The sequence below is a fragment of the Aquila chrysaetos genome, chromosome 3 (genome assembly GCF_900496995.4).
Source record: "Aquila chrysaetos chrysaetos chromosome 3, bAquChr1.4, whole genome shotgun sequence".
NCBI lineage: Eukaryota > Metazoa > Chordata > Aves > Accipitriformes > Accipitridae > Aquila > Aquila chrysaetos.
In genome coordinates this window covers 63,689,318-63,716,231 of record NC_044006.1, presented here as the reverse complement: position 1 = coordinate 63,716,231, position 26,914 = coordinate 63,689,318, and the positions used below count along the sequence as shown (strand labels likewise).

Here is a 26,914-nt window from a genome sequence, read left to right as displayed (position 1 = left end):
AGTTAATTAGGAAAAAAGGTAGTTAATTAGAAAATATTAGTTAGAAAATGTGTTTAGAAAACACAAAATAATATCAGGTTGTCAGCATATGCCACAGAACATCAAGAGTCATAGGAGATAGTCCCACACATCAGATAGGAGGAGAGCACTTCAGCCTGTTTGCCTGCAAGTCCCACAGGGATGCCCTCATCTTCTGGGCATTTGCCTGCCTAAATTCAAGCCTGGAGCGGAGGAAGAAGGAGATACAAAATGCTGGAAGGTAGGAGATACAAAATGCTGACCGGTTCTTTTCTGCAGTCTTTGCCATTTTTATACAGCAGAAACAACAGGTAAAATTGAGGCACATTATACATGATAAATTCTAGGGGCTCTATGTTCCTTGTTGGATACCGTGAGTGCTATCTTGTGAGTTTAGTCAGAAAGTGTTTACAGCATCTAGAAAGCTTGGGCAGCTCCTTGGTCCTCAGTTTCCTCCTGTGTAACATTCCCAGTACCCAGAGGACCTGTGAGATAGCTGCTTCATCTTGCAAGCTTTGGTAGACAGGCAAAGGGCTGACTTGCAGAGGGTCCCATCCAAAGAGAGCAGCCTTCACATTCCAAAGAGCTGGCTCGGTTCGGGGCTCGTCGGCTTCTCTCTGCCCTCCAGCCTTAGAGCCTAATGTCTGGTGTTCTGCGTGGCTTTGAATGCTCTAGATGGAAACGAGTGCGAAAGTGGAAATTAATACCATTTTTAATCAGGTGCTCCCAGCTAAATAGGAAGTAACCTTGTCTGTATGCTTGCTGTAACACTTCTGAAATCTTTAATCTGGAAACAGCAGTAGTTTGACTGATAGGAAGATCTGATGATTGCTTTGTTGTTTGCTCTTCATAGCAGTCAACGTTTCCTTGAGTTATTTTTTTTCCCTCGCTGCCATTTCTGAGTGAACTTTACTTTTCAGTCTCCTCTTAATTAACGTGGGAGCAGTGCTATCCAGATGCAGTTGACTCCTCCTGGATCTGTAAATTAGCTTGCACCTTGTCATCCCACCCAAGAGAGGTGCTCCTGGCAAGCAGGAAAATGCTGATTGAGGGAATTAAGCATTATGCCTCATTTCCACTCAGTGCTTGATTTGCTTTGTTGACAGGCTTCTCAATAATGTTTGAGATGGGCTTCACTCTGTTTGCAAGATAAGCTACTACTTCTGCCTATAACATGCTTTGTTTTTCTGTACATCTGACATATATCATAGATATCAAGTAATCACTGAAAGAAGTTGTGCGATAGAAAATAATGATGACAGTAACATTTAAAATTCAAGCCGTGATCAAAGCATAATTGGATGTTTTGGTTCTGTGCAACATTGTGATTTCTTTGTACTTCTTTTTCTTTTCTCCTTTTTCACTTTTTTTCTTCCTTTTCAGTGCTCTTATCTTAAAATAATCTTTCTTCATTAGGTTGTATGGGCAAGAACACTTGCGGGATGAAATTACTGTTAACTGACACTTTATTCTAATGTCTATACTTAGCCAAGGGGCTTTTTATTGCCTATATGCAAACTGGCAGCTCATAAAGTGGAGTCTATGTGATGTATAAAAATAAGTCTCCTTGCCTTCAGTTAAAATCTTAGGATTTGCTACTGGGATCTTCATTAAACTGTACTGTGAGGTGGAAACTCCCACTAGAGAACCCTAGGTTACATTTATCCTTCAGCATCTAGTCATCATTTCCAAGAAATCCCTAGATGATTCAGAAAGCAGGTTAAAATCATAAATAAATCTTTTAAACACTTCCGTTGTTTTACGGCTTGTATCAAACATAGTAAAGAGGATTGACATAACCATGAAGGAGAACTGTAAAACGCAGGGTGCAGTCTGCGTGGCTTTGACACGCACAACTTCCCTTATTTCCAGAGGACCTTTGCTGACATTGGGCTGTGGACAGTCTGAGAGTTAACCCTTCTCACTGTGAAATAAATCTGTCTGAGTAGGTGTGTATTTCTTTTTTCAAAATGACATTGCAGGGCAGAACAGAATTTATTTAAATTTGTCATTTGGCTGAGAAGTCTCTTTCTCTTCACAGATGAGTATAGCGCGGAAGTTAACCTAGAAAAGTGTTGAACAAAAATACTGGTCTATTGGAGGAGATGCAGGTGCTGCAGAGCTTTGCTTACACCTGAATGTATTTGTTTTACCTGAATAGTTGCATCATTCCTGTCTTTCTTATCCCTTCAGTAGGATTGTGTGCCATGTCCCGTGGCTGTAATCACATACCCAATGAGAGGCTGCGCAGTTCCTTCTTCTCGATTGCTGGCATTTAGGAGGCTACTGTCAGCTGAGCAAATAGTTTTTTGGGAAGCTGATACGAAGTTCTACTAGTTTTTCAGTTTCACTACTAAGAAGGCTTGAGTGGATGTATGTTTTGACATCAGAAGCTTATAAAAACCTGTATGCTTCTCCAAGTGCAATCCAAAATGTTTACTCTTTTCTGAGTCTGATTTTGTTTATTTTTAAGTAGAGATTTTGCTTCTTCATAAAAATCAACCTGATGAAACCAATCAGTTGATAAGTAAGTCATTGTAGTACTCCCTTAAGAAAGAGGCTTCACAGTTTCAAACAGTGCACCTGTAATTAGTGCTAGTAGGGATACATTAATTTGATGGACTTCTATGTTGTGCGATTCTTTGACATTCCTCTCCTGAGAGAGAAAAATTGTATATGCCCTCTTCTTTTCCCCTCCTTTTGCCCCTGTCATGTACAGGGTGTTTTCATTTATGAAAGTGGATTCCCTCAGGATGTAAGGTAGGGAGATGTGTGATTGTTCTTATTTGTAGGTTTTGGATGCTGATGGAGTGACACATCTGCTGTGGTGCTGGTGATCACTTACGATCCCTGTATTTCATTCGTGCTTATTCCCAGTGTAGAAGCTTGGATATAGTTTATAGATGGGTGACTGGACTGGTGAAGTAATAGGCAACTGAAGTGATAGCTCCACATCTTTCCCCAGCTTCCTCAAGCCATATATAATTTTCCTCTATGGTCATCCCTGAACCATGGTTCTGTAAGACGGTAGCATCACCGTGATTATGTCACTTTTTTGGGGAATTAATTTTGTGTGCAAGAAAGGAGGCAGCTACACTCTTACTGGGGAGTTTGTATGGGAGGACTCTCATTGGTGAGTTTTATGAAAGAAGAAATATGTCCAGCAAGGGATCAGTCTCAAGAAAGGATGTGTGTGAGGAGTAACATCTTTAGAAGAAACTGAACTACCAAGATGTTGAGAATAGGCAGCTCTGCATTTCCAAAGGGAGGAAGGGGAGTAGTAGGGAGGCCAAGCTATCTAGTCGTGTCTTGCCAGAAGTATCAGAGGGACTGTCACTGCCCGGTAATAAAAACCTGCTGAAACAAGTAGACCTTGATATGATCGGATAAAAATGGATTTGCAGATACAAATGGTATGTTTGAGTTTATGTGGGAAACTGCTGAGGAGAACAAAAGATGGGGGGGTATGCACATTGTATCTTAAACTTGAGTTTAAGCAAGAAAATACCTGCATTGGTTTTGGAGGTTGCTTATGAAATAGACGTAATGTAATTTGAAGCAACTGTGGATAAGTATATTATATAAAATAAACACATTTTCTACTGTGGGATTTAATACCTCAGTCCCGCATAAACATAACTTTTCAGTGGAGAACATAAGAACTGTATATTGAAGTTCATGGAATAAGACAGTATGCTTAAAATTAATCATGTGCTTAGGTGGTTTTAGTACTGGAGGCTGTGTATTTCAAGATCTGGCCTGTAATGTAGATGGAGATGTAAAGCCATAACGTATGGTAACTGATCTTTAATTCCTCTCTTAACTGTTGTAGCATACAGGTGGGTAAATCAATGCACTGGATAGCCAAATAATCCTAATTAGATTTAATTACATTTATAATGATTACTGGGAGCCTTGCAGTGTTGTATCTTCCAGTTCTGTGAGAGGAAATAGATAATTTAGTTTGCAACCTTGTTTAGCTGAAATCAGATATACTGTTGTCTTTTTTTTTCTTTTTTTTTTTCCCCACACAGCTGCTTCCAAGGTGCACTGGACATGTCCAGATTCATAAACATATTATTTGTAGCTTTGAATAACACATTTCAACCACATTAGCCATCTGAGACCTCTGACTGGGCATTAGGGAGAATAACCTACATGGATTACTGTTGCTTGTTACATGACTTCCTTGTATTGCCTGTTCTGGTTTTCATTTAAGTTTTCTCATCGTAATGTCTGTGAGGAGATGAAAAGCTAATCACAAGGGTTATACCATTGATTTAGTAATTACCTTCTTTCTCTTTCATTTAATAACAACCTTCAGACTTTTAAGCAGGCACATGACAAAAAGGTATCTGAGTTGTGTAAAATACTGTTGAATTATACCCTAATCAACAGGACTGGCAAATACCTCGAACTCGATAAAATAAAATCTGTGGTCTGATTTTCATCATTCAGTAGCTTAAGAAGCAGCAATAATGGCATTTTCCTTGGAAGCATGACTAGTAGGACTTTGTATTGGTAAATGACACTTACTGATGTATGGACTCAATAGAAAACATGGCAACAAGCTCAGAAGTTAGAATTTTTTTTTCTTTAGTGCTCTGCTCATGGCACAAACCAGCGTGAATCTTGAGCCTTAGAACATAGAGGAGGAGCTTATTGCTTAAACACCCATCGGCTTTATCATTTCAAACTTGGAAGTTCGTTGCTCGCACACTTGAATTTGCTAATGGTCATCTGAGAATGTCTCTGACAGCTTGTGGTGCTTGTGCTGAGACTTTCATCAGAAATGCTGAGCTGCGCTGTTGCTCAGGTATATGGAATCTGGGGCCATTTGTGCTCTGTTTTTTGCCTGCTACTACTATGAGCCAGCTGGCACAACTATCATTAAGTCCGCATCTGCTTCCCCTCTTCTGCCACCAGCTAGAAAACGTGTGACCCACTACAATCCTAGATGCAGGGTCTAAGCACAACGCCTTTTCAAGCTTCCGAGGAGGAGCCCAGTCCTTGTCCTGCCTGCAAGTTGAATACTGTTGATGGCACCTTCTTGTCCTGCACTTCTCTGGGCTACTTTGTCCTGATACATTTTCAAAGTTTTGGTCAGCCCCTGGGACGCACAGAATCAGAAAAACCTTTCAAATCAAATCAGCCATGCAGCAAATTGTCATCTTTGATGCAGACAATTACCCAGGACTCTTACAAATGTCTTTCAAAGCATTTTCATATTCTTCTCTTCCTTCTTTCCAATTAAAAGTAAATAAGGGTTCGAAAGAGATAAGCTTGATTGAAAATAGCTTTTCTCTTTTGGAAAGGCAGGCCATGCTCCTTCCTTCCTCTCCGCACTTTTTTGCCTTCCTGTTTTCTGCTGCTTGGCGGAATCAGTTGCTTCGAGGAGACATGTGTTTCATTGCCTGCAGGCCCAAACGCACTGGCCTTTGACTAAGATGTCACTGGGGCGGGGGGCAGTGGAATGGCAAATTCATGTTTCTAAACCAAACAACTTCACATAATCTGTCAGGGATTTAAGGAATGCAGCTTCATTAAGTGGTTAGTAAACTCTATGACTTTTAAACGAAACAGAAAGCGGTGGTATGCGATTGTGCAAGGGAGATTTGAAGCGAGAGATTAACATAATCGTATGTGGCTTTCTAGTTTGTCATTCTGACAGAAAGCAGGGCTTTGCTCTATGTGTTCTTAACACTGGATTTTCCCAGGGTAAATCTTGAACTTGTAAATCTGATGGGGGTATATTGTATGGGTGTTTTGGTTTTTTTTTAAATTTCAATAGAATCAGGGCTTTTGTTTCTAACATCCAGAAATAAGTGTCAGGATGACCTGTTACTAGAGACGAGTTCATAGTGGCTGCTAACATATTCTCCCAGTATTTTTCCTTTGCTTGTCAGCGAGTTTAAATAGAGAACCTTTGACACCTACAGCACCGTCTCTGCCTGCAAAGCAAGCGAGGGAGGCAGGCGGCGTGACAGCTGAGCCCTCCGCCATCCTGCCCGGCGTTCTGCGGCGCTTCTCTTCCAGGCCTGCCGGATGAATATAGAACGCAAGTGTCAAGGATGACACCTACTTTATAATCTCTGCAGAGCAAGCCTTTTCAGAGAAGAATTTGTTGACAGTTCAGAGATTCAAAGTCAATTTCAGTTTTAGCTTGTGTAGGAATAGGATTTTTTCCTCCACCTGATGTGATAATTGAAGACTAACTAGGCAGTGTGCTAGTCCCTAACAAAGTATGGTAAATAAATACTGTCTTGAGACATGAAGGATCTGTTAGATGAAAAGCTCTATTAATGACATTTGTTTCATTATCTGTTGGAAATGTTCTTTGGAAATTTAATTTGCTACTGATGGCACCTGTACATTGGTATACATTACGGATGCTGTAGATGACGTTTTTAAAGCAGACTCTTCTTTGAAAATCCATTTTAAAAACAGGAATAGGAATGTTGTCTTAGATGAAAATTAATGCAACTTACTATATTTTTATAGCTGAAGATGACATAGGCTATTAAGTCACAGTTACCTGAGGTACTTAAGTTGGCAGCTACAGGACAGCTGATCCTTTTCTAAAAGGCAAAGCTCCGACTTACTACTGCATTTCACTTCCTGGGAGCAATGAAACTGTATTCGCAGTGTGTTGGCAGGCTGATGCCTCCTGTTAGGATTTCCATGTGTCCTACTGTTGTGCAGAGAAATAGTCATTAAAGACAGAATTATAAAACATTTCAGTGAAAATGACAAAATGGGTATAAGCCAGTATGATTTCCAGAATAGAATATACCCGAATAGTCTATGAGCCCCTGCATTTCCCTGAATGCAGTAAGAAAATAGTGGGTGTAAGGCATTCAGAGGGCTTATATAGGCTTTTAAGTTGTTGTTGCAGGGAAAAATAAGAGGAACAGAAGTTTTGTGAAAGAATAAGAGAGAAGAAAATATTAGAAACACAATGCCAATGGGCTATGCAAGCAGTATTTCCCCTGCTTTTGAATCCATTGATGACTTCTTCTGGAGGGAAAAAAGATAGAATTAGGAGGAAGTGAAGAGATACTGAAACTACTGCACTCTTAGAGTGATTCAGGAAGGAAGGGTTCTCTGCTTGGTTCAACTCCTGCTCACAGCAGTCCAGCTTCAACGTTTCATCAGCTGAGTGTCACACCCAGTTGAGTTTCAAGTATCTCCAAGGATGGAGACTCGGCAGCCTCTCTCAGCAGCCTGTTCCACTGCTTAACCACTCTCCTGGTGAAAAGTATTTGTCCTTGGTAAGAGGAGATAGGAGCCAGATACACTGAATAATCACTGGTACAAAAAATCTGAATCAATCAACATGTACTCATTCTTCTCATGAAGCAAAACCAATAGGATTGTAATCCAAAAAGTTTAAATTTTAAAGTATTTTTGTGATATCTGATTACCCTCAGGGACTTACTGCCCCCACAGTTCCTTGAACACCAAGAATATAGAAAATAACGCACCTAAGCATGCATTTGTGACTGTCAGCCACCCATTGCAAAACACCAAGTGTTAAAGAAGTTATCTGTAAACAGGTTATTTTTACTGCGCTTCCAAGCATCTTACTCTAAATTGTCTTGGACTGGCAACTATTAGGATACCAAGCTTGATTGGCTGATATGATAGCTAATAGTGTTTGATATGATCCACTGAACTAGAAAAGGTGATTATTCTCTGTGGAACTGTGGAAGAAACAATCTACAGAAATCTTCCTTTCTACTATTTCATGCTACACCAGAAAATGTCACCTGCTTTTTAATTAAAAACAAAATTTGCATTGTATTAATCCTGATACTTTTCATTTTCATCTCAAAGTACAGATATCAAGTGAAAAACCTCAGGCATTTGGAGTTCAGCCAGTCACAAAAGAAGGAAGTTTATATTACTTTTGGAGGGGGAGAAAGTATTATTTTTAATTCCTTCCATGTTTGGTAGATTCTCTAGAGTTTAATGTAAGATCGTAAGAATACAGTCATCACACAGAGTTGAGTGATACCCAGTAAGTCCCTGTACCCCAATACTTGGTCTCTGACAGTAGTCAGTAGTAGTTCGCAAGGGTGGGGTACCAGAACAGGGTAACCATATAACAGTTCTTCCTAGGTCTGTCTTCCAGGCTTTCAGTGATCTGCAGCTCAGGCATATCTTGAGACAGTGCCTTTGTGCTCAAGTACAAAATAAGGTGTGTGTATATTCTGTTTTGGGCAATTTGTCCTGTTACTGATGATTTGGTGTATATTTACCTAATTCCAAAATACTAACAAAATTTGTAGTGTATCATATACAAAAATGTCTTTTAGACGTTGTGTAGAAGGACTTTTGTATCAAGGAGCTCTTTTACATTACAAGTGCGAAGACCTGATTGCAATGCACTGCAGTAGATCTGACTCATTATGTCAGTATTTTATGGCACTCAGGTAAGCATGTTTGCAAAGTAGCAGTAAACCTTTTTGATGTGCAATAACATTTCAGTAGTTAATGTAGTGTTCCACTGCATATTAGCTTTTACTGCTTCTGTGGCAAACTTACAATAAGCAGGGGTGCAAGAAAAGGCTGTAGATGTTTGTAAAATAGACCCTGCTGGAATGCATTTACTTCATGAACTAGTTTTACAGTGTATGTTTGGGCTAGCTGATGATGTAATTAAGAGTAAATTTTGAAACATTCGCTTCTGCGGAAGATAAATTCATAGTTTCTACAAATGTTAACTTTGTAGTAACTTTTTTCTGGACTTTTTTATATCGGTCTCGTAGCTCCTAGTCCTAAAAGGAAAAAGAACATAGTATGGTTTCATGGAACTACTCGGTGGTTTTAACTGTTTTCAACAAATATAATAGCATACTACTGATATGGCTGTTTTAAAGGGTTTGTATTATACATTGAAAGTATGTTCGTAATGCTGTATTGGTAGAGAAATTCTCTGTTAGAAATAACTAGTTCAGTAGACATATTAACTTCATAGACCTGGCTTTGTCAATGGAATCCACAGAGTTAGTCCTTACGTTGTTTGTGCTTGCAAAACAGAAATCTCCTGGAGTTTGGCAAGTTGCTTAAGCTTTCAAGAGGAACCGTTTTCCCATTTTAAAAATGGGATAGTACCTTGTTCATGCTAGTGTATCAAAGGGCATTGATGTCCTGTGGTGTTTCCTGTGTTGTAGAAATATGAAATATTTGTATGCTAAAAACATATGCTATCTACAGCTTCCAGATGCTGCTGTTGAGTTTAGTTTGAAGGTGGATGGATGGTGGATGGATGACTGCAAATGTACGTAGATTTCCTTTTTTCTGCTATGCTGTTATAGGTAGTACTTAGTAAGAAAATGTCTAATCAGAAACAAAGTTTATGGATTAGCTCTAAAAGTTCAGAAAAAGAGGATTTAATAACAAAAATGCATCTAGAATCTTAGCTGTATCAGCATTTTTGAGTACCACAATAATGAAAGTAGTGTATTTTTATACCAATTGCAAGTGTTTCTAGCATATTCAACACCAGGTGTGCCAGCAGTATTTAGAATGCAAGCTGAATTGCTATTACAAATTTCAACAGCAACATACCACAAATCAATCTCAAATATTTCACAATGTTATTATAGATGCTATCTTTGTCTTTAACCCATAGTGCTAAAATCCTGAAATTCAGAGCACAACATGCTGCCACAAGCATGAGTTTCAGAGGTAGTGTTACAGTAGGAGTTACAGTAGTTACTGTAGGAGTTACAGTTAAAGTATTTCTTTTCTCTGATGTTGCTGAGCAGGTAATGATACCAACAGTATTATCACCTGTAACTGTTAGGAGTCCTGATATCATCTGTGGAGCTCCAAATACTTTGCTAATTCTGTTTGCCTTTTATAACTGCAAAAGGAAGAAAACTGCTTGCGTAAGATAAAATGTGAAGACTCAGTGGCATTTTCATGTTTTTTTGGTTTAGGTTTTTTTCTTTTTTGAGATCTATTTTAGGCTATATATTCAGAAGAAATACTGAGATGGCAGTGATAATTGCTTCATACTGTGTGCAGCACCAAGCATGAGCAGAGCTGATCTTATTTGGAGAAGAATATCTCAGGAGCCAGATATCTTTGATGTCAAGATCGGGTTTATTTTAAACATCATCTGTCTGGGTTTCTAAATAACTATAGGCCCATTCACTCACTTCTTATAGTGCCTGACCGTGTACAAATGAGAACAAGAACGTCAGTGTGTATGGGGCTGGTCCAGGTCTGAGATCTTCTGTGCTAGTAGCTTATTTCTGTGGTGGCTGGAACCAAAAAAAAATAGCCCACCACCCCACGTCTCTTGCCTGTAATTAGTGCCGTGCAAGTCCTGGTTTGTACACCTTTTCAATCTGAAATAAATCTCTGCTCCCAGCTTGGCCCTGAAATACTCAGCGGTGTAAATCATAATTGATATAGTTATTTCAATGGCAGTTACCGTGAAGACAGCTCAAGCTCTGAGTACTGGCAGCTACAGGATACTGGGTGTCTCCAGGGCTCCAGGTAGCTCTGGGCAAGCCCCAGCGCCAGCTGCTGTGGGGACTCGCTGCCAGGCTGACTTCCCAGCCATGATCCACCGGAGCCTCGTCGCATCCGCTCCAGAGGTGGTTTGTTCGGTGGTGCAGCTGCCATGCAGAGTCTCGCTCTTCATTTTCCACCCAGAAGATATTGCGTAGGTAAACTAAATTTTCAAGCTGCAGGGCAGAATATCAGCTGATAGAATAGACAGGGGTATGGGAAGCCAGCAGTGGCATGTTAATGTGTACTAACCAGAGCCTTGGCTCAGGCAAAGTCCTGTGCCTTAGCCCTGTCTTTGTAGCAAACTTTCTAAATAACATACCTGTTACTTTTTGCCCTCTGTTTTTTAGAACAATGTAGATTCAGGGGCATTCAATGTCGCTTAATTGAGTTGTGCTCTAGAGTACCTTGTAAAAGTATCCCATTGGCATTATTTATTTGTTTTTAAAATTAAAGATTATTTTTTGTCCCCAAGGAGACTTAGGTGGCACTGTGGAACCCAGAATGGGACAGGAGACCCTAAACTGTAACCTACAGCCACCAGCACTTGGGTGCTGCAGCTCAGCGAGGGGAATTGCTGTTCGGTGTCATAGGCATCCTTGGAGAAGAGCATGGCAGCTGCACACTTGTCTGGGTTTTAAGCATATTTTGGTTAAACTTGTCCCACAGATCCTACAGTGTTGTCTGTTTCCCTCTGCTGGAAATTGTCTGTGCCTTCCCTACCTCCTCTGAGTGTAAATATGTGAATGAGGCTAAAGATACAGAGACATCACCTATTGCTTAATTTACCCTACAGAGTTTATTTTCTAGGAGATGTGTATCAACAAAGATTTTCAGTAATTGACAGAAAAAGTGCTGACTGACTTATTAACATTTCTAGGTAATGAGATCTGTAGGGAAGTTTTAATCTTTGGAAGGTTCCGGATGAACTGCCAGTAGTTTGATTAACTTTGTGTGTCTATGTTAACCTTTGCTGATTTTATACAGTGTAATTGCAAGGCTGCAAGACTAAGTTGTTGGAATAATGTTACTGCAATTTCCTGGTCTAACTAGCCAGTGTATTACATTTGTGTCCTCGTTTCTCTGCCTGTTACATGTGCTTAGCGAGCATCTTTAGTGATTTTCTTGTTGTAGCTCATGTTTACATAAGGCAGGCCATACTCATATATATGCAAGCAAGCGTTTCAGTTGTAAAATGGAGTTATGAAGACTTTTCGTATTACTGAGGGTTTTTTCCTTTTCTGCCAGGAAAATGTTGAAGCAAATTTCTCTTGCAACTATTTTTTTTTTTTTTCCTCCGTCTCTTGAGTGCCAGTAAAATGGGTGGGTTTTTATGTTTCATTAGCATTTCTTATAAGGTCTGCCTTTAGACCAGTACCCATTTTCTAAATTGTACTTCTGTAGGGTTGGAAAAAATCATGGTAACCAGATGCAGTATTTGTCTCTGGCCTGGCAAAGTGTTAGATTTAACAAAAGAAGCTAATAGAAATGTTCAAATTGACCCTTCTCATCATTTGGACTTCTTGGAGCTCAATCAATCTCTCATTATTATCAGAGTTATTCACGCAGAGGCAGAAGTGCTAGTATTTCTCATAATCAGCCCTTGAGCCAGATGTAATTTGCAATTTTGAAGCATTGTATTTTGAAACAATAATGCATTAAAATGAACAGAGTGGGAATTAGAAGTATAGTTGTGGAGAGAACACTTTGAAGAGTAGTCATGGTTTAAACACTTTCTCTAAGCGCTCTTAGTGGACACTGATAATTAGAGGCATACAATGTAGTATTATTAATACCTAAATTGGTCCACAATTTTTAAACTAAGCTGTGGAGTGTGACAAATGCAACAACAGAAGTGTGCCCATCTCGCTGCGTGGTTGCAGGGCAGCAGTTGTCAGGTGGGCACCGCTGGGGTGAGATTTTGTGACCAGCTCAGTACACTGTGAGCAAGAGACGGTCGGCTGGACTTGGCACCCAGCACACTGGGAAGGAGTGTTTTACCCTGACTCAGAAAAATTGCTTATGTTATAGAACAATAACTACATTGTACTTTAGATAGTCAGGCACCTGTTAACAGTAGGCTGCTGTTGATGCTTAGAATTTGGGAAAATTTTTTTATCCCTGTGTATGGTATTATGTGTTGCAAAGTAGAGGTTTGTATGTCTTCTTTTATGTATGTAGTCTGTCAAAGACAAGTTGACATACTGGAGGCCTTCACTCAAACTTTTTCAGGAGCCTGCTCTTTATTTTGTAAGTGAGACTTTATTTTTTTGCAATTTGTATGTACAGTTTTTCAATTATTACTTAACATCTTACTGCCCAGTACTGAATTACCTAACAGGACACTGCAGTCTTGATGGGCAAATTCTGTCTGAGAGGGGGGACAGGAGCTTTTGTAAGTACATTAAATGACAGTAATGAAAGGATATGTTGCCCATTAAGATTATATTATCTATTAAAAGACTGAATTAGCTTGTCTGTGTCACATGTACGAGCTACTTTCTTCAATGACAAATAGCACACAGTGTACCAAATTTAATCGTGGGGCAAGTAACTTTGCGGTTAATAACCACTCTCTTTTTTGAATACATGCACAACATTAGAGAGTTTTTGCCATACAAGCAAACTTTTAAATGTTTAGACTGTTATTATTTAAGTGCATTAAAATGTCATGTACTGTCTCTGTGGTTGCTCCCATCATTGATGATTGCTAACACAGTTGTATCTAAGCAGAAGCTTTCTTTTTCATTCCCGATTCCTTCAGGGATGCCACAATCCACAGTTTAACAGGTTTTGGCTGACCACCATGAAAATGAGTTATTTATGGTGACTTTCAGTACGTTGTGGTATTGCTTACTGAGTTGTTCGGCCATACAACAGAAGAATCTCATGACTGTTTGCTGACTTGCTGCTGTCTTTCCAATATTATCATTGTAAAATTATCCCCGCTTCCTTTGACCTTCTCAGCCTGTTTTTAAACTGCAGTAGTTTGGATTAGTTCTAAGTTGTTTTCTCATTTCTTGTGATTTATTTAGTTAGTTAGTTAATTAATTAATTTATTAGAGCTGTCAATGGCTCCAACTAGTTTTAGGCAATCAGTCAGCAATTGAGTAGCAATGCAAGAAGACTATCTTCTGTTTAGAAATTTGCAAACAGATGGTCTCTCCATAAAAGAAATCTGTTTTTAAAAGTTCCACCATTTTATGCTGGAAGTAAATATTACAAATGCTTAAGTTGTGAAAAGAGAGCGACTTGGTGTGAATAATATTCTGCCTGTTGTGTCATGCCTTTCAGGAAATGTTATCAAAACTGTTTATGAAAATAATTGAATGAAACCTCATGACATGTCTCTTGGTTTGGCATCATACCCACTTTCGATGAAGTTGGGATACTGACTCACAAAGACAGGCAGATTAAGCTTCAGTAGCTGGAAACAGTTACCGATCCCATATGTAGTTTCCACTTCTTTCCAGGAAGAAGTTGTGGGAATCAATGGTGATACTGCACATGAAGTGTTGCGATATATGTGCCGTCCTGGCTGTTGTTTTTGAGTAGCCTTAGTTTGGTGAGAGGTACTAGAATCCCCACCTGAACAGTGCTGAAAAATGGTTTTTAATGTTTGGAAAGTGAGGCAGAGGCTGTTGGGAGAAAATGTCTGAATATAACATAGAAGACCCTTATGTGCTTTACAGTACTCATACACAGGGTAGCAACTTCAGAGAGGGCTGATAATTTGGAGTGATCATCTCTTCGGTTCTCCTGCTTTAAATATCTGTGTTCCTGGCTGAGCATGTGAGTTTCTTTATTGCTTGAAGGCAACCTTCATTACTTTGAAGAGGTACAAGTGTACCTTTTCAGAGGTATTCTACATTTTCATGAGTTACCTATGTCTTTTTGTAATGTGCCTTTCTTGGTTTGGGACAGCAGAGTTCTCCAGGAACCCTCCTGGCAGGGGTCTTCTGCTCAATGTTGCACCAGAAGGATTGCTGCTTTATCAGTTTTAACATCGGCAAGGAAACCCGTGGAAAATGAAAAGTTATAAGTGTCCATTTTAACTATGGCCACAAGCTCCTACATCAAGGTGCCTTGCTCCTGATGCCTGTATGACAGTGCTGCTGTATCATCTCAGGATAGTGCTGCTGCTGAGTCACTCCAGCAGTCATTCCATTCCCTCCTAATAAGTAGAATTTGATCTACTAATTTGATTAGATGTGATAACTGGCTATTTGTAGAAATCCGTTGCAAATATGTAAATGTTTGCAGTTACAAGCATATTTTTAAAAATAGCACTTGTACAATTTTGCTTCAAAAAGAAGGCTTGTAAACCCTCAAGTCATCACTAACCAGCGTGATTTTTGTTTGTGCGCTATGTTGAATCCTTGTTTATGCTTATTAATTTTTTTTTAGCAACAGAATGTTTTTGTGTGTCACAATAATCTTTTGCAATATGAATCTTATGGTTTTGCTGATACAGCAGGGTGAAAAAAGATTACAGAAATCATTGCGAAATCCTTTGAGTAGCGTTAGATTGTGTGCGTGTGTGAATACTGTTTGCTACTACGGGGAAAAGAGCATGCCGTGAAGACAGAAAGCACTGATAGAATAGCTCAAGACACTTACCATTTGTTAATTTTTAATGATGGTCTTTTTTCTATTAAGGAACATAATGCTACTGAACTGTCTCAATCAATTTTTGTGTTTTTTCATTAATCAACTAATGCATGTTTCTTCTATAGCTCTTTATTCTAATGAAATATGTGGATGATTTGGCAGACGACAATGATCTCATCAGTAACGCATCAGAGTAAAATCCATTTAGGAGATTATATGTATATTATTTTTGTTATATCAAGGATGCTGATATATATTCTTTTAAACTAAAGTTATTTTTGAGATGAGTAGTAAATGTGGAATGTCTGTTGCTACCACTCATACATCCTCCTTTCTTCATTTTTCTGTCTATATAATTATTTATGCAAAATCATTTACATGTTCTTTATGTCTACATGTGTATTTTGTATACATTTCACATATTTTATATATATGGCATCATGTTGTAGCTTGAGCTTGTTCTTTACATGTTCTGCTACACTGTCTTCTCTGTTGAGTCTTGCACTGTTTAGTTGCTCTGATGCATTGGCCCAAAGCCACTGATGGCACTTGCTAGTCAGTGCCTCTCTGTTGAGTGTGATAGGCTATGGATTAGGCCACCTCCTAGTTGGTGACAGTCATTCAAGCAAGTAAGCTTGAAAGTAAGCCAGCTAGGGACTGACAGAGAGGTTTGGGTATGCATTTGAGTTTGATTAGATTATCCAGGGTTCATGGGATTTCCTATTTGAGGGTCAAGCTTCAGGCGTATAGGTCTGTGTTGTCATCTTTTTATTAATAATAATGTGACAAACTAGTATCACAGGGTCTGAGGATGGGCCTTCCCTCTGATGTGACTTGGCTGTTATATTCTAGGTCCTCTTACATTTTTTAATTTCTTCACTTACTGTGATTGCTATTGTTGGCTGAATTTGCGGATTAAGTCTGTGGATCTGTGAATATGACTTTGAGCATTTACACTTATCTTGAAACTTTCTCTAACCCTTAATGTAGAAGGAGAATTAAGAAGCTATAAATTAAGTAGAACCCTGGAGTATCTTGGCAATTAGAGTGAACAAGATTTCAGCTGCTCTCTTTCATCAATTTCTCACACTCTTGGATAGACAGGGTAGTTTTAATTTACAACCTGTATTTCAATTGGTCATAGAAGTTTTTTTCTTGAAGCTTTTGCTTATGCAGTTACAAAATAAAATTAAACTACTTTTTAGCTATACTTTTTATAACAGGGTTTAGATGAGAGAGCTACTGAATAAACTAGCTGTTACATGAGGTAGTGTTCCTGTATTTATAAATGTTGTTGCTATTATAAAGAGATCATTCTATAATCATACAGTATGTGTCCTCAAAGAAGTATTAAGCTATGTCTATGGAAGAATATGTTTATGAACAGAAAAGTAATTTTTTTATTATTTGGGGTTTGGAGGAAAATATGCACTTTCCTTTTGCTCTTTATTTTCCACCATGAGTAATAATATTCTGTGCTTTTCCTCAAAGAATTCAGACTGGGGGAAGCGGTGGCCACGGGTCAGTGTTGTGCTGCTATGGCTGCAGGTGCTCCACAGTATCTGGTGTAGCTCAAGCTTTAGCATCAGAACTTTTTTCATCATTACTATGTTAACTTTGTGAGGCAGTAGTGTATGCAATTTTGCTGCACATCATGCGGTAGCTTGTGTCTGTGGATTGGTATCTTGTGCACTGATTTAGGTGGGGCTTTTGTAGCTCACAGTCAAATTGTTGGCACTGAATTTAGCAAATGACAGGAGCTTGAAATTAGATTCCCAGGACTGTCTGAACATCAGTGTCACAGATGCTCCTTTTCTGCACTGTTTTGTTTTTTAATTCCAATGGTAGTTCTTACCTTTCTTTTTAAACGCTCTCCTCCTTTTCACTCATGCAAGGAGCATTGCTGTGCACAGATCCTGAGCGGTGGAGTTCTCATGTCTGCTTCAGAAGGAAAGTTGTCATTTCATTTGCATTTGTAAGAACTGCAACAAGTATCCCAGCAGCCAGCCTCACAGCAATGAGAATGAGACCATCACAGGTTCAGACAAGTGCCTGTAAATCTCCAGGTGCTTCAGGCACTCGCTAACCACCTGCGTGCAGTGGAGAACAGCATCTGCGTCTGTGAAGTGAGCAGCGAGGGCTGGGATCAAATCACTTGGCAGTATCCTCAAGGCCATGTCCTTGCAAGAGTCTAGAGTCTCTCTGACACAGGACAAATGGATGGTGATTGCTATTCTACACAGGAGATATCGTTAACAATTGCACTTTGGGAGTTTCCAGCCTTAGGTTCTTATCATTACATGGGTGTGCTAGGACATTCAATATATGCATTATGGAAGAAACAGTATTGGCAGCAGTAAGGTTCCAAAGTTGCCATGGGTCATGTATGGGACATACATCCTCATTCCATCTTCCCTTCCTTTTGACTACCTGAGCAGTAAAGAAGCTTCACAATGGTGCAAATGCTGGTGGGTTGCAGGGAAGGCGTCACACACATTAATGTTCGTGGGGCAAGTCAGGGATTATAGCACTTGCACATTTAAGAAGGTGAAACTTTTACAGAGTTAAGCCAGATCTTGTCACTGGGCTGATGCATTCAAATTGGGGTGTTTTAAATACCTGGAATAATTCTGGGGACCTGACCCACGCTTTGCTTCTTTTGACTCACAGAACTACACAAGGGCCACTGGAGAGCAAGCAGCAGGGAAGGGCTTTACCACCAGCTATGAAGATGGTGCAGGTGGCTGTGGGACGTGCATTTGGTGTTTTCAAAGGATATGGCATAGACTGCTTGAATTTCAGTGGTCTCAATACTCTCATTTTTATTTCTAAGTGTCTTGTTTTACTTAATATTAATGAAGCAGAGTAGGAAACATCTACCTGAGGAAATTAGGAGTGGTGATTTTGAATAGCTTGACACCAGTGTGGTCACCACAGTACAGTTGAGGGAGTGTTAACAGCTCACTTTAATAGTGTGCCTTAGTATTGCTGGGGGTTGCTCTTCTGTAGTTAAACTTGGCTTGAATGTGAACGTTAAATAATTTATAAATGTCTGTTATAAATTTGGTGGAGAAGATGCTGATTTGGGCTGTGGGTTTCATTTTGACTATAAATCATACTTCATGGAGCAAACACTTTTAATAGAAATAAGTAGCAAACACAGTTATTGTTAGCCAGAGTAATCTTACCAAAACCTTTGAATGATGTTTGGAGTGGGGAGTATTGACTGCCCCTACAGAAATAAAAGGGTGCGGGGGTGTGTATATATGTATCCCCATCGCAGTTCTTTTAAGCACCTTTCTCAAGTGCTTGGTGGAGCCTGGAAAATGTTTTTCCTTTGTGTTTCTGTTACTTCTACTATTGTAACCTGAAGCTTAACAGAGATGCCGTTAGACTTGCGATCTCGGTGGAGAAGAGAAATCTTGAACTTGTAAATATTTTTGCACAGAGGTCTTGCTAAAAGTATGCAGACTTGTTCAGAGCCAGACTCATTTAGGGCAGAGTGTTTCCAAACTGTTCTGCAGCTCCATGACTTAAGAGTATCATGGAGATGCTATCTGTGCAGGTGATGGTGTTAAAAACATGAAGCCACAATCAGGGAGGGGGGAGGATGGCGTTGATTATTCTGGGTTCGAGTATAGGGACAGTGCAGTTAATGTTGCTGAACTTGTTACAGGCAGTGGTGATTATGGCAGATATATCACTTCTGCGGGTGACAAAGTCCAGAGAAGGCAACTTTGCAAGACCACCGTGGTTCATACTCTGCCAGGCTGTCCACTGCCGGGATGACCACAGAGCTTGTCAGAGATGGGCACTGGAAAGTCTCCGGTCAGAGTGGGAACAATATGGCCACCCTTTGAAATGCCTGGCAAAGGACCAGAGATGTCTTCTGGAGACTATCAGGATGGTCCCCGAGGGCAGAAGGAACGCTCATTCCCCGATGATGGGAAGAAAACCCTGAAAGAGAAGAAGGGTTGTTGCCACAGCTTGCTCATGAGTCAAAGCAAATTGAACCCTCCTGCTGCTCCGAGTGCTGCCTGTGTGGTAAACCTACCTCTGCCTCTGTTGAAACGCAGGACAAGCGTGGTGTGTTCTGGACTTGGGCAGTTGGATCTGGAAACTCAAACCATCGATTTTTGCTAGGTTTGCGTTACATGCCAATGTTAGAAATACTCTCCCCACAATCATGCAGCCTGACCAGACATTTACTAGATTGCTTACAAGGATTATTAAAAATTTCCTGTGTACTTTATTTTTTTTAATAAGGTATTGATTTCAATATATTTCTGTTCATACTTGCAATGAATTGATTTATGGTGGTAGAAATTCTGTTTTGCTGCCAAAACCTAATGGGTACTAACTAATTCAATTTTATCTATTTTTTTCTTTTTTTTTTTAACCACTAGTTCTTTTTTCAAAAATAAACTGGCTGCTCCAGAATTTGGTTCCTTTGCTTTGCCTGACATTTTGAATGGGTCAAGGAAGGACAAGAGACAGAAGCAAACGCTGGCATCCCAGAGATGCTGTGCTACAGTACCACATATGTTGTATGTCTCCTCGCAGCTCTGTGTGTTCCGTCAGTCAGACCCCTGCCACCCCCAGCACTTTCTGTGTATCAGGGTGAAATGGCTCAGTTCCACTGTTTTTCTGCCAAAACTCCTCTCTTGGCTAGAGGATTTAGGGCTATTTTAAATTAACAGTTCTCTTACGACATCCAGAACTTGATTTGAATCTCTTGTGTCATATATGTAAATGTTTTGTATAATGGTTTTGACTACTCTCTAATAAATAGGTGGATGTTTTAAAAGATACATGCTGGTGTTTCTAGTCACTGAATTTAAGTATGTCAGTTTTACATGTAACATTATAAAATCAGAGACGTTATGTCCTATTTTGTGTTTCTTAATGCTATCATGTCCTCTGCCTTTCCCTTTTCAGATGATTATTAATGGAGTTTTAGTTTTCAGATGCCTGAATTACTTTGGAAATGAGCAATCTGGGAACTGTGGAGAACAGCCACACACTTTAAAGTTTTTGCACATGGTCCTATGCTGTATTTTTGTGTTGTGTTTTTAAACAGCTGCCCTAAGAGCCATAAACATGATTACGCGGTATAATAATATCTCTTGACTGAGTGGCCAGAAAGTAATCATTCTGCAGGTTTGCTGTGTAGTACATCTTCACCCTAAACAATGGCTTTGTACTAGAATCAACAGGAGCAAAAAGGAAAATATTATCAATGCCTGGTAGACTCTAAATGTTTTAAACAGTTTACATTCATGGGTCAGAAGAAGTCTGTGTTTTATTTTGCTGTTTGTGAGCATTCAGGGTGTCCTGTCTGCACCATTGCTGGACTTAGCATGTTTCAGTGCTTTCATTTTACTTTTGATGTGAACCTGAGTGTGAAGTGCCACAAGTGTCAGGCTGCTCTCATCTAAGAGTTTGATTAAAAAAAAGTAAAATTGTTATTTCTTTTGGTATGATAAATGATCCCATGTTTAATAGGTATGTATTGTAATAAGATACTGTTTAATAGATGTGTGTTATCCCTTCTGCCTTAAATAGAAAATTGACATCTAAACTTTAGATGTATTTAATGGCTATATTTAAGTGTTTGTCTAGTTCCCTCTATACAAGTCATTCCTTTCAGAGTAGGTCTGAAATATCTAAGAAATAAGAAATACATGCAGTTTTGTCCTAATAATAACTGAGTATCTCAAATGCCAACCTGTGCTCTCCCTGAAAGTTTAAAAGAAAACAGTAGAATGTGCAAATATGGAAGAAAGCTAAAATACTTGAAATGTAGCCAGTAGAGGCGAAGAGGAGACGTGAAGAGGGCAAACACTGGGTTGGCAGCATCCCACTCTGTCTGGGACAGCCCAGCCAGCTCTATCTCTCCACTCACCCTCCTTGCACTGGAACACCCTTGGGGGAAAAGAGTCACAAGTAATAAGTTTAAAAAAAAACTTGGTGCTGAAAAAGAACAAATTTACATTTTTGGATGGCATCCACCGTGTGGTGAAACTGCTCTGTGGGGCAGGTGTGAAGGGTGGTACTGTGCTCTGGGCAGCTGTCAGACATACAGCGCTGTGTCTCTTGCAGTTCATACGTGAAAGCCTTCACTTAATGTAAACTTGAGTTGCGTTCTTTGGCAGTTATAGTGTTCAGTAATTTCTAAAACATTGTTTGACTATGTATTTAAGAATAGTGACCCCAAAATCCTGGCAGAAAAAAAGGAATGTGGTCCTATTTTTTTTTTTTTTTTTGGTTTGTTCTGTTCTTTAGTGAGGAATTCTATAAACTTTTAAGAGGAGTGAAATAAAAATAAAATAAAAAAAAAAAACCTGTGCAAAAAACCCTGAAAGCAGCCTGAAAATAGTAAATACTGACATTCTGAGGTCTTTGCACTTTCCCTTCCTGATTTCCAAGCAGCCCTTCTTGGAAGACTCTCTTTGTCATAGGAAAAGGAAAATACAGTTTTGTTCATTTCACAAGTTAGATTCTTTTTTTGTGTGTTATTAACAGGTTTGGCAAACATCGCAAAGATGACAAGAGTGAGAAAACTGGTAAAATAAAAGTGCAGGAAGCTCTTACTTCAGAAGAGGAGAGAATACGAATGAAGCAAGAACAGGAGAGGTAGACTTCAGTATTTGCTTAAACCTTGATAGAGAGAGTTTGTTTTTTAAATTAAATAACTGAAGTTCAATTTTCACTGATGAAATTTCCCAAATGTTGATATGTTTATATATTTTAAATAACAAGACAAAGCTGGATTTATTTTGGACATTAGTATCAACAGCTTCTTTGGCTGCATTAAGCATCTTTTATAGACCCAGAGCTCCTTTCCTTATTGAGGAGACTGAAGTAATAAAATGAAATGTTTTCTCTATATATTCTACAACTGATTTTATTGACATTTTCAGAAAACAAATATTTATATAGAATGAAGTATGTTTTGTATTTTTCTTCAAAGTCTTGCATATCTACTTTTTTCATTGATATATTTAGAAAAAAACTAAAAATTATACTTACCAGTATATTTGTCACTGGAGTTCAGTCTATTTATGTGTCATGCAGTCTGTTTATGGAATGATATGTATATTAAACTGCTAATTGTAAAAATGAGTGGTGAGTACCTCTATTTTTCCTTGTCAGCTCCCCTTAACATTAAAAACCTATGTAATATATATGTCATGTGCTCTTCTCAGTATTTCCAATCTACTTTTCATCCTGTCTCTTGTAGCCCTAGATATTTGGGGCCTAGACTCTGGTATCTCTTATATCAATTTAGTCAAAATCTTGGAAAGCTTAGGTCATAAATTAACTAGTATTCGGGAATGTGTGTGGAGAGAAGACCTTTTTGAGTAGACGTCTCTTCAGTAAGGAGACAAACTTTAAAGGGTTACAAAGTTTGAATGCGGAATGGTAAATAGGTTCAGACACATTTAGCAGTGAAAGTGAACTACGAATTGGAAAGATTTATCTAAAAATTATGCTATAGCTCAGCCATAAATTGAGGATTGATGCAGGAATTATGGAGGGAAATGTTGTCCTTGTACAGGAGGTATGACTAGTTAGTCCTAATGATCCCTTTAACCATCATCTCTATGCACCTTGGTCTTCTGTATGTAAGAACAGAAGTTTATAAATGATGGCTTCATCACTCGAGCAGCTCACTGGAACAGCAGAGCCACAGTAACTCTTGTGCAGTCTCCTCAGTAAAACCTAAAATGGTTTGCTTTCAGTTCTTTTAGGGTTGAGCGATTTACGTTACAGTTAAGGCAGGCTAAGAGTATATATTTATTAGTTAATGAAGATCAGCAGTAAGTTGTTAAACTGCAGAAACTTTATCATTTGTGACCATCTGTTTGGATTATATTATGGGAATTCTTTTACTCTTTAACAGATATACTAGCATAAATTGATGTAAAAAAAATTTATTCATGTCTTTCTCCATCCATTCTGACAGTAGAGGGTGGCTGGATCACAGTGCTTTGTTGTTTTTTACCTGTCTGGTTTTTATTTTCTCTTTTAACAAAAGTGAAGGAGGGTCATTAAATTTGTTCCTGTTTTTAAGAGTAATGTGCTTTCAGATTAAATGGTAAAGGGGAATACTGGAACTGAAGGAAATAAGTGACTTTGGATATGAGGGTGTTTGTGCAATCAACTTCCCTTTATTCGTGGTCAGACTAGCCACTTTGTGGATAAAGTCATGCCAGGGGTGCGGAGCCATTGAAAGCTGCCTCCATCGCTCCAGCCAGCTCAGGGCAGGGGGGAGGTTAGCCACACATGCGCAGCGCTGACCCCTGGCTTAACTGGCTTGTCACGCTCTGCTGAACTTGAGCTTGCCCAGCACAGAGGGTTTGTTAGTAACCTTAGGTCCCCAGAAAATCAGCCATATACATTTATTCAAAGAAGAAAGACTTGAGGTTTGAGTTAGTAACATGTTCTCTCTCTCCGTTCTCTCTCTTTGTCTCTCTGTGTCTCTCTGTGTCTCTCAGTAAGAATGGTGAGAGTATAGACTGTCCATGTGGTGATGTAAGAGAGGTTGCAATAGTCACGCTGGGTACCAAGGTAGAACTATGAAATTATTTGTATAGCCCCCAATGCATGGAGCAAATTCCTAATCCCTGTCCATCAAGTTGTGCTAACCAATTTGAATCTTTCCTGGAATCTCACTCCTCGTATGTCATAAAAACAATTTTATGTGTTCACTGAAACTGCAGAAAATGCATGTGCCAGAACTTCATAACAGCTTGATGTTATCGTAACACGGGTCCTCCTCCTCCCATTACTCTCTTTCCCTAACTGTGTATTTACTTTCCTTTGTGTTATGTCTATAAGAGAATGCAAGTTTTTTGGGGTAGTGGCATGTACAACTAATAAAAGACAATAAAATAGCAACCAAATGTGTGAGGTCCTTCCTTATGTTTCTGAAAAATTCAGATGTTGATTTGGTCCACAGAGACTAAATATTTTTGCAGTTAGATTGCAGAGAGTTTCCTTTTGATCCTGTAAAATAATGATGTTAGATACATGCTATTAATGAAGAGTACTCTTGCAATTAACTGAACAATCCCTCAAAATGCTTACTAGGAGACCGAGTAAAATATTACTGTCAGTGTTGTTTCATAATGGCTGCTATTTTAACTTTGTTTTCTGTGGGTTTTTTCCCTCCTTGATGTTTTTAGCAGTACAATTCACTTGCTCTATTTTACTTGGTATTTGATACTACATACCTCTATAATGATGCAATACTTTGGGGAAATAGGTTGGATTTAATGAATTTACTATGTATGAGAGGCTAGGAGCAAAAATCCTTAGGGGGTCAGAGAACAAGTGAACGGTCCATTAAAAAATCAATCATGCCCACAATTTTATGGAATTATTATGCCTTGACTTGATAATTTTAATAGTATTGTGCTTACAACAGTATTTTCTTTAAAATCTTAAAAGTAGTGTTCATATTGATTATGAGACAAATAAGCAAATTAATGCTCTTCAATTTACCATGATTAAGATGAATAAAATTGCCTTTTATAAACATATTATTAATAATAATTTCTTATTAAGGAGCATATCTCTTAAGCTGTATGTGGTATGTGTTTACTGATAATCTTAAAGTACTTTCGAGCAGAAAATGAAATTACCTAGTTGAAAATACAGGCAGCTTTCAATGAAATAGAATACTGGAACAATTAGGAGCATCATCTGAGGAGACGACCCACCAGTCTTGCCAAAATTGCTGTAAAATGCTTGCTATTTGTAAATTTTCCAAATATTGGATTAACAGTTCATCCAAGGCTGTAGGACATTGTCCCCGTGTCACTATTCTTTAACACTGGTTTACTCCAGAAAAAGAAGTCTGCTTGCATTATCCTCGAGTATCTGCTAAGCACTGATCTGAAAATGCAGATGGGCTCTGGTGTACTGTTAGAAAGGGTGCTTCTCCCCAGCAAAGGCACCAATCAAAACCTTAAGGCAAAACTAAGCCATAGGTTTTTTGAACTTGGTCTTGTGACTCCTAAGAAAGAGACTATACTGCAGAGTCTTGAGGAAGTTGAATAAGACCTGGATTCAGTTCTATTCCTGTGCCAGATCACAGCTGTTTTATATATATGCTAACTTGGAGCCCCTCTTTGCCATGCTGTCATCTCATCCATCACTGGACTAGTAAAACTGGGTGCCACTGAGATGCTACATTCACTCGGACGGACTGAGAAAACAGCCTTGGGCCCTTCTTGGTTTTCTTATAGAAGGTCTTCTATCAATTCCAGCGTCTCCTGATGCACCTGTGGTTGGCCCATCTTCCTAAGAGTAATGTCTTGGATTTTACAGACTGGAGATGCATGGACTATCTTGAGCCTTCAGAGATGCTTCAAACTACTTACAGTCTTACACAGGCATTGCTATGTAGAATAGACTTAAAACCAGATTTTGAAACTTTTGTCAGTGACCAAGAGGAATTAGTGTTACAACCCAGTTAGTTTTCCTGGATAGTCACCTTCTGCTGTGCTACTGGATCTAAACCTTTGGAAGCCCACAGACCTTTCCACTTTAGAAATTCTCTATGTCTGGTCTTTGAGGGGCTCCCAGGATAGGGTTTTCTCAATACCTAGCCAATGTGTCCATTGGTATCCTGCAACCTGATTGCCCTGAAATGTTTTCTGACTTCTTCAAGACCCTGTAGTATAGTCTCTTTCTTAGGAATGAAGACAGAACTGTTCAGAAAACCTACTGCTTTTGTCTTCTGGTTTTTATTGGTGGCCCTTGCTGGAGAGAGACATCCCTCTAACAGCAGGTTCTGATACCTTCGTCTCTCCCTCTTTCACCCTTGGATTTTTCCTTGGATTTCTTTTTTGTTGTTGGGTTGGTTTCCCCCCCCCCCCCTCCCCACCCCTGCAGCTCTGTGTTCATCACAAAATAAATCTTCAGCAAATCAAAAACCTTTGCTTGTGTTCTGCCCTTCTTCAGCTCGGGCACATGCAGTTCTTGACACTGGCCTCACAAGGCCACGCGTGCCGGCCCCGTCTTCAGCCTTGAACTGACTTCCTCTAGCAAACCGAGTGCTCCCCAACCCAAGCAACTTTACTCTTTGTACCCGGGTAGTAGATAACGGAGGAATGAAATAAGCATACTTCTTTGTGAAGTTTTCAAGGAATTCAGCTGTATCTGGCATGGTTCACTGCTAGATAATACTTAAAAGATGAAAGTTGCGATTCTAATGTAATCTCATGATTCAGAGTATGTGATCCCAGCTATGGGCGAATAGTGCTTATGCTTTAATCCGCCTCTAGAGGCACTTCCTCCTCTTGAAAGAAGAGTCTACAGGATATTTTCTCCGTGTGGTTAATACACTGACTTAAGAGATTCACTAATGTTCTATGAATCTCTGGGTTACCATAAAAGTGTGTTAATCTTAGTATTGTATTATTCCTCAACTTCCACTGAAACGGATGCAAAATCAGGTGCTTAAACACCCGTGTCGCGAGGATCAGTCTTGAGGAGATAAGGAGAAACCTTTTGGAAGAGAATTAAAGAGCTGTGCTGGTGGAAGCGCTATGACAGATGCTCCAGAAATGCTGGGAGGATGACGGAGCAGTCAGATGGGGGCTCTTGGAGCCAGGGGCTTCCTCTGCTCTGAAAACACAGCCGTACAGCTCCAGCCTCTGCTATACTTGCTGGATGACAATTAACGCATGGCAGAGCAATACTGTGCTTCGTAGAACACCACACATGTATAGTTCTCATCTGGAAA

The 26,914-nt window shown here is 39.3% G+C and overlaps 1 protein-coding gene across 18 annotated transcripts in view; it reads left to right on the top strand.

Moving 5' to 3' along the window:
• Positions 1-26,914, top strand: part of PARD3 (par-3 family cell polarity regulator) — a 461,106-nt gene that overhangs the window by 319,459 nt on the left and 114,733 nt on the right. For 12 of the 18 annotated variants that reach the window (XM_030008342.2, XM_030008341.2, XM_030008340.2 and 9 more), the window contains one exon: positions 21,682-21,792. The exons of 4 other annotated variants lie outside the window; for them this stretch is intronic. In XM_030008342.2, the coding sequence (XP_029864202.1) occupies positions 21,682-21,792 (111 nt within the window). Of the gene's footprint in view, positions 1-18,832; positions 20,574-21,681; positions 21,793-23,657; positions 23,731-26,914 lie in introns of those variants that run through there. 2 more of the 18 variants (XR_003922618.1, XM_030008344.2) reach the window with 2 other exon arrangements.